Source organism: Colias eurytheme, chromosome 12 (genome assembly GCF_061535395.1).
Source record: "Colias eurytheme isolate Ceu_HAF_F1 chromosome 12, ilColEury1 Martin Lab GWU primary, whole genome shotgun sequence".
In the NCBI taxonomy this organism is placed as follows: Eukaryota; Metazoa; Arthropoda; class Insecta; order Lepidoptera; family Pieridae; genus Colias; species Colias eurytheme.
The window spans coordinates 3,986,985-4,000,989 of record NC_142991.1 but is presented as its reverse complement, the minus strand read 5'-3'; the positions used below and the strand labels follow the sequence as shown (position 1 = coordinate 4,000,989).

Genomic DNA, 14,005 nt, shown 5'->3' with positions numbered 1-14,005 from the left:
AGTTATTTGTAATTTAAAATTATGTTTTAAAAATTATGTTGACTGAGATCCTCTTTTTTTATGGGTTGTTGAACGGATTGGTGGGGTAAAGCAATTTGACAAAACTTAAATCCAAAATGGCGCCGACGAAAATTTGCCATCTTTTCGTCATGGGTGTCATTTTCATGGTTTTTGGGGTAGCTATTAACCAATATGAGGTCAAAAATAAAATCCAAGATGGCGCCGACGAAAATTTTACATCTTTTCATCATGGGTGTCATTTTCATGGTTTTTGGGGTAGCTATTAACTAATATGAGGTCAAAACTAAAATCCAAGATGGCGCCGACGAAAATTTTACATCTTTTCGTCATGGGTGTCATTTTCATGGTTTTTGGGGTAGCTATTAGCCAATATGAGGTCAAAAATAAAATCCAAGATGGCGCCGACGAAAATTTTACATCTTTCCGTGATGGGTGTCATTTTCATGGTTTTTGGGGTAGCTATTAACTAATATGAGGTCAAAACTAAAATCCAAGATGGCGCCGACGAAAATTTTACATCTTTTCGTCATGGGTGTCATTTTCATGGTTTTTGGGGTAGCTATTAGCCAATATGAGGTCAAAAATAAAATCCAAGATGGCGCCGACGAAAATTTTACATCTTTCCGTGATGGGTGTCATTTTCATGGTTTTTGGGGTGGATATTACGCAATATGAGGTCAGAACTAAAATCCAAGATGGCGCCGGTGAAAATTTGACATCTTTTCGTCATGGGTGTCATTTTCATGGTTTTTGGGGTAGCTAATAACTAATATGAGGTCAAAACTAAAATCCAAGATGGCGCCGACGAAAATTTTTCATCTTTTCGTCATGGGTGTCATTTTCATGGTTTTTGGGGTAGCTATTAACCAATATGAGGTCAAAAATAAAATCCAAGATGGCGCCGACGAAAATTTTACATCTTTTCGTCATGGGTGTCATTTTCATGGTTTTTGGGGTAGCTATTAACCAATATGAGGTCAAAAATAAAATCCACGATGGCGCCGACGAAAATCTGTTATTTTATTTTAGTTTACTTCTTTATTATTAAGAAAATTACACCTATGACGAAAAGATGTCAAATTTTCGTCGGCGCCATCTTGGATTTTGGTTTTAACCTCATATTCGTTAATAGCTACCCCAAAAACCATGAAAATGACACCCATCACGATAAAAGTCAAATTTTCGTCGGCGCCATCTTGGATTTTGGTTTTAACCTCATATTCGTTAATAGCTACCCCAAAAACCATGAAAATGACACCCATCACGAAAAAAAGTCAAATTTTCGTCGGCGCCATCTTGGATTTTAGTTTTGACCTCATATTTGTTAAGAGCTACTCCAAAACCTTGAAAATGACACCCATGACGAAAAGATGTAAAATTTTCGTCGGCGCCATCTTGGAAATTAGTTTTGACCTCATATTGGTTAATAGCTACCCCAAAAACTACCCACACTTGCAAATGTGTTTGCTACGTAGGAAAAGTTCAGATTTAAGAGTATCCTAGGTAATGTGTTATGTGACGAATACCTATAATTTATTTCATTCCGACTATTTTTCGGAATAACATACATTTACTAAGAATTGTATACAATGCCGGATTTAATACAGTGCCGGTAACATCATATGTATGATAATAATTCTACATTTCTTAAAAAGCTTTGATATTGTATACAATTCATAGATTATTATTCAATGAAATAATGATGTAAAATAGTCACACTTTTTTAAGTTGTTTGAATATACTAACATACTTATTAGGATCGTACCTACTAATAAAAGTAACAAAATGAATTTTTAAAGTTCCTAGTAATCTTCTGGAATCAATTTCAATAAAAATACATAATATCAAAAATTAAAAATAATATCAAGTATGAAGATGGTCTATAAAATGGAATGCGCTATGTTTACGTGAGCGTGATATTGCCGCGAACAAAGTTACGTCGTTAGATACCTAAATTTGAGTAACGCAGATTTGTGACAGCGTCCTTAAATAGGGTGTGTATAAGGAGGTCAGAGGTCTAGATAAACATAAAATTTAGTGGCTGCTATTGAATAAAGAAAACAGTATTAAAAATCAACTTTACAATTTAATTTTTTGTGTTAACTACAAATAAAAGGATCGTTGTTTTTTTCGTAAAATATATTTTTATTAAAGAAAATATATATATTTGAGGCCCAAATAGAAAACACTTAACGTGTATTACTTATTATTTATTCACTAGAATTGTGATATTGTAAATAACACATAGGTAATTTATAAATTTAGAATAAAATGAAGCTTAGGTTAGTGAAAGTAGGCAAAATTGACAATAGAGTAGAATATTTTTCCTTGCACCTTAGTACTCACTTTCCTAAATTTTTTAATAAGATATTCGAATAATTTTAATAAATATAAGGCAGTAGATCTTTATCAGGTTTAATAGATAGACAAAATTTGTTGTTGTTATATTATTATATACCTATACCTTTTTAATTTATGCAACAGTTCAAAAGTAAGTAATATAGGTACATATTTCGAATCCTCCCTGAAACATTACTTAAGAAGGGTGGAAGTATTACTTTCCGAGAGGCACTTTGTTTTATGTCCCTTTCGTACCTAATTGGTTATAAAAAATAGCTGTTGGATACTTAGGCACATGCTCATATATATTTATGTATTCATAAAATATACTGTTCTACAATCGTGTTCATAATATTAAAATAGGTATTGCATCTTTTAGAACGAGATCCGGCTGCAGGATCAGTGCGTTCATCGGTTTTTTGCTGAAAACCGAATTTTTATGTATATTTATAATTAGGAGAATATATATCGACTAGGTTGCCAGTCAAAATTTGGCCGCAAGCATGTTTAATTAAAATTTTTCTAATCGATTTTTGGGAAAAAAATTCGTTCACTTGTTTTTTGAATAAAATGTAGTCTACATCACGTCAAATGATATAAAAATTCTAAAAAATCACGGTTGCCGCTTTTCACCTGGCCGCAACATCTTGGCAGCCTGGTGCAAACAGGTATGATTTCGATTTATTTTTACGTTCATAACGCACATTATTGAATCATATATCAAATTAAAGCTAATTTTTTTCTATTTATTATCATATATGGTTGCCTAATTAAATCCGGCCGCAAATAAGGGTTGCTGGGCGCTGGCTTATAAAAATTATAATAAATAAATAATATAATAAATCTGTAAAAGGGTCAATTCTGTACATTAAAAATATTGAAAAAATAAATAGCAGGGGGTGTTACTGGATCGATATCAAACCCAAATATGTGATTAAAAAAATTTTTGTCTGTCTGTCTGTCTGTCTGTATGTGAAGACATCACGTGAAAACTAACGGTTCGATTTCGATGAAACTTGGTATAATTATACCTTATTATCCTGGGCGTAAAATAGGATACTTTTTATCCTGGAAAAATACGTAGAAAAAAATTATCTTAATTTTTCTGTTTTATCCATAGACGTTGTTCTGTAGAACCGCGAACACACGTTGCGTATTATTATAGGCCTAGCCGTATTTGGGTCCAATAGATATTAATAAGATGTCATTGTCAGAGTTAATGGAGAAATAAACCATCCACGCGAAGACCGACATCCGCGCGGACGGAGTCGCGGGCGGAAGCTAGTTATAAATATAGGATAAGTGCGTTCATCGGTTTTTTGCTGAAAACCGAATTTTTATGTAACTATATGTATTTATAATTAGGAGAATATATATCGACTAGGTTGCCAGTCAAAATTTGGCCGCAAGCATGTTTACACTCAACCTTAAATATTCAACATCTTTAACAGCCGGCAACCCTTATTTGCGGCGGGATTTAATTAGGCAACCATATATGATAATAAATAGAAAAAAGTTAGCTTTAATTTGATATATGATTCATAAATGTGCGTTATGAACGTAAAAATGAATCGAAATCATACCTGTTTGCACCAGGCTGCCAAGATGTTGCGGCCAGGTGAAAAGCGGCAACCGTGATTTTTTAGAATTTTTATATCATTTGACGTGATGTAGACTACATTTTATTCAAAAAACAAGTGAACGAATTTTTTTCCCAAAAATCGATTAGAAAAATTTTAATTAAACATGCTTGCGGCCAAATTTTGACTGGCAACCTAGTCGATATATATTCTCCTTATTATAAATATACATAAAAATTCGGTTTTCAGCAAAAAACCGATGAACGCACTGATCCTGCGGTGGGATCTTAGACTATTTTATGTTAAATATTTCATAAAACACTTCATACCTACTGGTATTATGTACGTACCTCATACCTGACACCTGTATAATATATTATTATGTATGTATAAATAATCTAAACCTACCTACCTATGTTGGAAAAAATAAATGATGCGTAATATTTAATTCGTGCACATTATAATCTCACCTACATCTAAAATAAATCTATAAGTACATTGATTTACTATAAAAAATATACCTACTTACTTAAGTAAGCTTTTTGAATAAATTTGGTGTGTCAATTGAAGAAAATAGTGCCTAGAATATTTTATGAACGCTCACTGATATTATTATAAACCTTGAATTGAGTATTGTTAAATAATTATTGTAAATTAGACGTATAGTGTGACAAGCTATGTAAAATAATGAAAATAAATAACGATTATTCAAGTCTGGTTTTTTTTATTTTAAATTACCCACTTACTTGTTTGTAATCCAAAATATGTATTGGAACATTTTAGACATTATTTGCATGGTAGTATCATCATTTAATCTGTGATTTAATCCTTTTATTTTGTAAAAATAGGTAAATAATTACCTTCTAAAATTGAAACATCGCGCCTTTTTTCGCACTATGATACATTGTTTCTAATACTGGTGCTGGCTGTCAATTATGAATAGAAAAAGAAATAGGCTTTATCCTTAGAGTATATACTACACTCTAATATATACACGTAATAATTACAGTAGTATAGAGCGCGTGTACTGCACAAATTGCTTAGTGCACATCGCAGATGAGCTATAGATACTATATAGATGTGTGTGTGACCAATAGGGATGGGTAGGTATCAATTGCGTGTTGAGCTATCGATAAGTTGTGTAAATAAATATGTATCATAAGAAAATTTTATGTTCATTATGTTATTAAAGGAGAAATGTATGAATAAAATATAAATATGTAATTTTACATTTGCTTACCAACTGAATAAAGTGCGTTTATTCAATTTGAATATTTCTTGTATTAATTATTATAAGTACTTTAAAAAAATATGTTTAATTGGAATATCAGAAATACGTGTAGACTTCTCAAATAATAATGTTAATAAAATAAAAGATCAGGTTTAGTGCAATTTTTTTAAATAATAAATCAAACAATATTAAGTAATAATGTTTTAAAAATGTTAAATAAAAATAAGAAATAATTAATAATTAAAAATGATAGTATAATAAATAATATTAATATTTTTTTTATTTAATTTTATCCATTCTACTATAAAATGTTCAAAATCAATTTAGCGGTTCAGAAAATATATCGTAACGTTACATACTTTACATTTACACTATAATACATTCGCATTCATAATATTAGAAAGTCTATCATACAAAACACACCACAAATTTATTTATAATACATTTTTAAAAGAGTTTTAATTTTAAAGTTAAATAAATAATTTGTTAAAATATAGTTCTTCTAGTAAACTTTATATCGAGTACGGCGTTGGTCAGGTCCAAGTCAGGTCACATCACTACGATCACGTGGCGGCAGTGAGGCGCGCGAGCGAGCCTGCGCGTGTCCGCCTCCCACCCTCCCTTCACCCCCGCGATGCTCGATTTATTTTCATAAAAATAAGGATAACAATCGACTTACTGATGAAATGTGATAATGGATTTCAATTTTGTGTATTTTATAGTATCGTTTTTGCAAGATAGAACTGCATATTTCACTATGATTATTCGTAAATATGAATAAAATTCCAGAGCAACGCACTTCGTCAGCAATCAACCACGACTACGAGCGCGCGCGGCGGGAACGGGGAACGTCGTGTTGTTCCCACCCACAGACATGTATCAAGATAGACTAAGCGAGTGTATGTACTTCCCGTGTCCAAACTAAGATTATGAAACTTACTTGACGCTGGCCTACACTCAGTCCGCGCTTGCAGTTCGCCAAGGAAAGACGTGAAGCTGAATAAAGTAAAATGCCGAATTACGCCGTTATAAACTGTAGAAACTCCACAGCTGTGAGTGGCCGAGTTAGCAGAGATGTTTCCTTCCACCGGTAAGTAATTTTCTAATCAGAATATGCACTATTTATTTTAAAATCAAATAAAGAATATCTGTGGAAAACGATCGTGACAAAAACGGATACCAAATCATACGAAATGATTCGGAATACATTGCGGCTTTTACTTGGCACGGTAAAGATCAAGTCGTATGATAACAAGCAATGAATAGCGTCTTCTCATTTTTCTGTTCTCATTTTTCTGTCCAATTTTGTGGTTAGTGATGTTCATTTGATGCAACAGTTCTCGATTCTAATCGATTTTATAATCGAACAGAAAAATGATAATTTGAAGGAGCAATTTTTCAGAAAAAAAGGCATAGATTTTTTTTGTCAAAACTCCTCATTGCTTAGACTATGTTTGTTTTTTCAGTTTTCCAAGTAACCCGAACATAAAAGAAAAATGGATTGATGCAACGGGACATAAAGATTGATTGATTGATAGTTTCATTACTTTCTTTCGATGGCCTCTCTAGTACGTAGTACACGGTAACTCAATGGGCATATGTAAGAAAAAGCTAAAACACATTAGTTTACTTGTTAGAATATTAAAAGGTTTATAAATTTATTTTATCATTCCTCTGTCTATGGTAATTATCATTTTTCTGTCTTGAATCGATTTAGTAATCGATTACGATTCATTTATTTAATTACCTCTTAGACATAGATCTAGTTTGATCTGATTTCTTTCGATTTACTTCGATGGGATAGGACGATACTAGAATCGCCGCGCGAGTGGCGTCCTAATCGATTTAGCGTAAAATGAAATTACCATCACTAAAAAGCGCTCGTGACGTCATAACGCGTCAAGGTCAGTACAAAAAATATGACACGCTTGGTTTTCATACAGATCGCGGTACTTGCGTAGTCTATCTATGTCTGTGTTCCCACCTGTGCCTACTGTTCCCACTTGGTTGTTCGCACTCTATAGATACTATATATACTCTAAAGGCTTTAAGATGAAATCGAATACAAGGCTTTTGTACACATGAGATGAGAACTAAACTGATACTCTGTACATAATATTACATTATTCAATAACCACTTGAGAATAAGGGGCTCTCAGGTTACAAAAAAAATTTTATGCTTATCAGTCCGTGTAACAACCGTGCCCATAAATTATACCTGTCGTAAAGCTTGCCCTATTCAAATTTGGTTGAGTATCTGTGCCACAGCTGTCACATTTATTATCTGGAGAGAACCAGAGACTACTTTAGAACAAAGGTTCATACAATTTGACGTCCTGTTTTAATGACAGACCAGTTTCAAAGGCCGTCATTTTTTCACCGTGCCGAGCAAAATATCGCTGCGCAAAAATGGCGTGATTACTTGAATGTTATTACTTCTTCCTTTGTGTGTTATATGTTATAATTTTCTATATAAAATTCTCTTTACAGTGATATATACGTATTGTAGTATTTCATTAGCCAAAGTTCTTATTTTTAACAAATAATGTAGGTCAAAATGCGCGTTCCAAACATGGCGGGTTTCGGTGTTGTTTACGAATTGTTGAAACTATATTTTTATATTTTGATACGTTATATACGTACTAGAAACTATCTAGATTAAGTAATTACTAATATAAATCTATTACATTCTTATATTTACGCAGATTCAACATTTTAAAATATTTGAAACGTAACAATGGCCAAGGACGTAACGATCCGGATAGCGTGCCGAGTCATTTTTATTAGTAAAAATAATAGACATATCCTGTATAATTTGTATATATTATGCATTCATTTTAAAGGAAATATAGTCTAGTTTTAAAATAAATAAGTAAAAATGAAGCCGAGCGCATAAATTTGTCGTAATAAAATTAAATTGCGAGAAAATCTAACAAAAAAAAGTACAATTAAGTATTATCATTTTTTTTTAAATATGAAATTGTAAGTTCGAAGTATATATTTTCTACTCTAATGATGCCTCATTTCATTACCTATCTAACAGTATTTTTTTTTCGTAATCTGAGCTATACTTTTCTTTCAACAAACGTTTTTGTAGGGATGGGTCACGCGATTTTTTTTTGAGCAGATAATGAGAGATATAGCGATAGCGTCGGACAGAGATCTCACGCGTCAGTCTGACAGCTCGGACCAGCTACTGGATAAAAAAAACATGAAATAAAATGAAAATTTATAATAATTAACATTATAAACATATTTGTGTTAAATAATGTTTATAATTAAAGATAATAATTTTATTATCTGTGATACCTAGATTACAATTAATCTTTCTATTTGTTATCTGTTTTTATTTCACTGACATACCGACGGCGACATATTCCGGTTTAGTCTGTGTCTTTGTGACAGTAGTTGCTCACTCGGCTGCTTGTTGTGTCTCAGTTTTTCTTTATCGAGAAGTGTTCATAATTTTCATGAAAAATAACGGAAAATGCCGTGTAACTGTAATAATTTATGTTGAATCGTTCTGACTTAATTAAAATAAATCAGTCAGCGTGTACACTTAGTTATAGTGAATTATGTGTGTTAAACATAACAAGACGGGAATGAAACATACTTGGGCTTTGTAGTAATTAAATAAACAGGTATGTATTTAATAAAGCTTTGAAATTTAAATAAATATTTGTAGACGCTTATTATCCTTTACAGTACTGATAATAAAAAGTTTAAAGAAAGCTAAGTAAAGGCTTAACATGGTTGTCACCTTTCTAATAAGTTGTTGACCGTTCTTGATATTGCTCAGAAATAGATTTTGTTTACATTGTCATTGTTATAAATATTTCAATAAATATATTATGAACGATAATTTCGTGCATGATTGTAAGAACACTGCTAGTCACTTATCTTATCAGTTGTTGAATTTATCAATTGAAAAGCCACTTCAGATATTTTCTTATTAAAAATCAAATTTGTTTTTTCAATAAAATTGCTGGATGTATGGATACATAGTTTTATATACAAAAAAGTTATATTTCATGACATAGTTTTGTTACTACAGATCATTTCCTTACATAGTTTTGGGATATCAGTAAAAATGCAATTAAAAGAAAAAAGATCATATTGAGTTCCAACTGAACTTGAAATAATAAATAATGGTATAAAAATTGAGTTGTGTATTTTATCATTACTGTATTATTTGTTGAATAGTTACAACCATGTTTTGATTCAAATTGGATTATGAAGGCTTTATGCCACTTTGTTGTGAAACCTGGTGTAGGGAAAATCTCATAAGCTTCTGTTTCTATAGTTGTTATACTAAATAGAGCAATCTTAATATATAATATATAAATCTCGTGTCACAATGTTTGTCCTCAATGGACTCCTAAACCACTTAACCGATTATAATAAAATTCGCACACCATGTGCAGTTCGATCCAACTTGAGAGATAGGATAGTTTAAACATGTAGGTACCACGGGCGAAGCCGGGGCGGACCACTAGTTCATTATAAAATTATTGTTAATTTCTACTATTATATGAATTTTCTGGTTCAATTGGTGAAGGAAATGTTGATAAGTAAGTGGCATGTCAAAAAACCAAAAAGATTGATAACACTATCAAACCCGGCAAGGTGGATTATGGCCTTAATCTCATTGGAAAGCCATGTCCCCAAAGTTGGTTACCAACCAATGAAGGTGATGATAAAAAGAAAAATGATTAAGTATTTATAATGTTTCTATATAATAAAACTAGCTAGGCCCAGTGTTTTTCCCGCATCACTCTGCCCCTGTTGCTTCCTCGATAAATGGACTACCTATCTGTGAAAAAATTTATCAAATCGGACCCGTGTTTCCTGACATTAGCGTGTTTAAACAAAATTCGCTTTATAATATTAGCATAGATTTATTTATAGAGAGCAAAAAAAATTCTGAAATTTTGTATCCATTTTTCATGAACAACCCTATAGAAGTTTTTCTTTCTAGATATCGGCAATTATGGAGCATGCCGATCTGGTGTCAGAAATGGCACAGGTGGAGCATCTCACAACACAGGAGAGGCTTCACCTAGCTCGCAGGTAAATATATATTTTTCTACATAACAAAACTTTAACAGCCCTAAACTTTTTGTCTGTTTCTTGTGACTTTTCAAATTTTTAATGTACATTATTATAAATATTGTATATTAATTTGAGTCATATAGGTTTTAGCTAGAGATATTTATCAACCACATTATGTTTACTACATATTGTTGACTAATCAACCTCTCACTTCAACCTGCCTTTCCTTTACTTTTATTGCAAGTGTCGAAGTTACATACATAATTGTATGATATTAGTTGATTGCTGTTATTTGTGCAATTGCTCTGTATCAAGGGCGGATCCAGCTTTAGTGCCAGGGGGGGGTCACATAGACTCACGTGGTCAATTTTCAAAAGCTATATTTTGGTAATTTAATTGATACGTAGATAAAAAAAAAGGTCAAGTGCGAGTCGGATTGGCGAACCAAGAGTTCCGTACAAACATTTTTATATGTTTTAATATTAAATTTATGCTTTTTGCGATTTTTATTTTATCTGTGCTATAAGACGTAAACGTTTCTATTAAATAAAGATTAAATATCAAGATTCTGTGTTCACGGGAAGTACTCTGTAGGTTTTGATTCCTGGCAACACTTGCGAATGTTGATAAGCATGAAATGTATGTAAAATAAAAATAAAATAAAATAATATTTATTTGCTTAAAACATGGTACATAGAGATGTCAAGTTTTAGCAATTTTTCCTCCATCTGTGCTGACATTTCTTTTAACCAAATTTCAGAACTCTGTGTTCACAGGAAGTAGTACAATACCTATAGATTTTGATACCCTTGTGTTAATGTCGAAATTTGCGATAATTTACGGCATAAACGGCTGTATCTTTTGATTGCGTTGGCTTATATGTTGATTTTTTCACAGCTATAAGGAACCGTAGATTTGAGTATTCGGTATGAATTTCAGATTGATACCTTCACGCGTTCCTGAGAAAAAGGGTCTTGACAGGCAGACAAACTTGAAAAATATATATTTTTTGCAATTATTCCTGTATCTGTTCTATAAGATGTTGCTTTGTACCGAATTTCAAGATTCGTTGATGAGTTTACGGGAAGTACCCTGTAGGTTAAGTTTTGATTCCCTTGCGAATGTCGAAATTTGCGAAATTTTTCGGCATTTATGGCTGTATCTTCTGATTCGTTGACATAGAAGTTTGATTTTATTATAGCGTAAAGGTATTATAGACTTGAGTTTTTGGTATGAATATCAAGTTAATATATGTCAGCGTTCATGAGTAACAGGGTTGTAAGTTAAATTTTTTTTTAAATATTTTTTTATATTATAATCTAAGAAAAAATTCATGCTTTTCGAAATTTGTAAACAAAGTCGTTGTCTCTGCGCCTATGTCCCTATGTATGATTAAATCTTTAAAACTACGCAACGAATTTTGATGCAGTTTTTTTTAAAGATAGAGTGATTCAAGAGGAATAGTATATAATTTATAAGGTTTTAGAGAAAGCGGGTGAAGCCGCGGGCGGTAAGCTAGTCTGCGTTATAAGACGTTTGATTGTACTAAATTTCATGACTCTGTGTACTCGGGAGCTACCCTGTAGGTTTTGATTTCTTAGGGAGTGTCGAAAAATTTCAGCAATTACAGCTGCATCTTTTGATTGCGTTGGCTAAAACGTTTGAATTTTTCACAGCATCAAGATTCAAGAGACCGTAGACCGTAGGATTTCGACATTAGCAAGGGAATCAATACCTGCAGGGAGCACCCTGTCCAGTAAACACAGTCTTGAAATTGAGTAAAAAGTATCGTGTTATAGCACAGATGTAGTAATAACTGCGAAAACCCTAATTATTTAATTAAATTAAATAAAAATATATTTTTTTTAATAATTTTAAACTTACAATCCCTTTACTCATGAACGTCTACATGTATTTAATTGATATTCACATCAGAACTCAGGTCTATACTAATTAATAACTTAAATCTGTTATTTAATTCAAATTCTATGTCAACGCAATCTGAAGAAAAAACAATTAGAGCCGCATATTCTGTAATTCGCAACTACTTGCAAGGGAATCATCAATCAAAACCTACAAGCATAGAAATCTAAATAACAAGACACTAGAAGTCGTAAGCGCGCGTGACCTTGTCGCCACTCAGGTGACTTTCACATCACCAGTGTGTTCGTCACAGTTCAGTTGCTATGGAGACGTATGTGTGTAAACATGGTGTGTTTCAGCATTTCCCATTGCGGAAATTCTTCCACAAGTTGTAATTATACTAATAAAGGAATAATATTTCATCGGTAAATTTTTTTTTTTAGAAATAATGCCGTTTTTCCTTAAAATTATAGAATATTTACAAGTATTACGAGTGTCACCATAGTAATCGAAATAACAATGAATGACACAGTTTCAACCTTATTGGAGCAAAAAGAAACAAAACGTCTCATATACTTAGGGATGTTATTCTAAAATAAACCGTAAATTCGTGCGTTAGGATACATATTAAAAAGCTTAATTTAATATTTAAGTTAGTTTTCACTAAAATCAAGTTGTCCAATAAAAGGCAATAGTTTACTTGTGTGTATTGTTTAGCTATCGGTTTAAATGTGTTGATTTTGGCGACAGCGGTTTTCATACGAATTATGACATTATAGCACTTCTATGTGTCTTGTTATTTAGATTTCTATGCCTACAAGGTACTTCTCGTGAACACAGTCTTGAAATTTGGTTAAAAGCACTTACAAGCACAGATAAAGAAAAAAATCCTTTAAACAAAATTGTAAGATACAACATAATGAAAAAATATGTTTGCTCGGAGTCCTCGGTGCGCGAGTCCGACGCGCACTTGGCCGATTTTTTGTTGTAATTTGACTGTATTTTCTATTGTTCATTTAAAAAAAAATTGCTATTTTATGTCTTATCCACGAACTGGGATATTGCGATATTTGAGGTTTTGTGTGAAAAGTGTAACAGCAAAAGTTGTAGAAAAAAAATTAATTACTTACATACAATGATACAACTTTACCATTACACTTTATTCCGCGGTAATAGTTTTTTTTTTAAATCAAAAAACCTGTTATTTGTCCTTAAATTACGACCATAGGTCGACCCTAATAAACTTTTTCTATAATTTTTGTTATATTCTCTTCCGTTACCGTTTGTAATTGATTTCAATTTTCATTGTTCTATATAACTTTTATGTCTCAAAATTCAATAAAAACATCATATTGAACGGTATTAATTTGTTAATTTAAAAAAGTTAATATTAAATTGGTGGTCCACTTAGGTGGTGGACCTATCACCTAGCCCAGGGGGGGGTCATGACCCCGTGACCCCTCCCTGGATCCGCGCTTGCTCTGTATAAGGTAAAGTTAATTCCATTTTAGAGACTTGTCAAGTTTGTCTTGAGCTTCGAAATATTATTTAGAAATAAAAGGTACATTACTATTATTCATTTTTTAGCAAGATGGTGCTCATAATTTAAAGTCTAACCTGATCGAATTTTTTCATATTGCCAATATGTTAAATTCCTTAAAGGTGTCAAGATATTTTTTTTTCTGTAATGCCTTTGGATATTAAGTTATATCCGGATTTCGAAATGCCCTTGTCGTACACACTCATTTTATTTTTCAATGTATTTTGTTTATTGACGTAAAAATATTTGTCAGGTGCTCAGAAAACTTTTTATGAGTTTAACAATATACATATTATATTATGATACTAGGTTTGCGCCCGCGGCTTCGCCCGCGCAGTCAAAGAAAAACCTGCATATTTCCCGTTCCCGTGGGATTTC

General features: G+C 32.1%; 1 protein-coding gene across 2 annotated transcripts in view; it reads left to right on the top strand.

Annotated features, from left to right (window-relative positions):
- Window positions 1–8,578: 8,578 nt before the first annotated feature.
- Window positions 8,579–14,005, top strand: part of MYPT-75D (Myosin phosphatase targeting subunit 75D) — a 49,302-nt gene continuing 43,875 nt past the window's right edge. For both annotated transcript variants that reach the window (XM_090107738.1, XM_090107737.1), the window contains exons 1-2: window positions 8,579–8,813; window positions 10,151–10,242. In XM_090107738.1, the coding sequence (XP_089963864.1) occupies window positions 10,163–10,242 (80 nt within the window). In that variant the 5' untranslated portion in view covers window positions 8,579–8,813; window positions 10,151–10,162. The remainder of the gene's footprint in view (window positions 8,814–10,150; window positions 10,243–14,005) is intronic.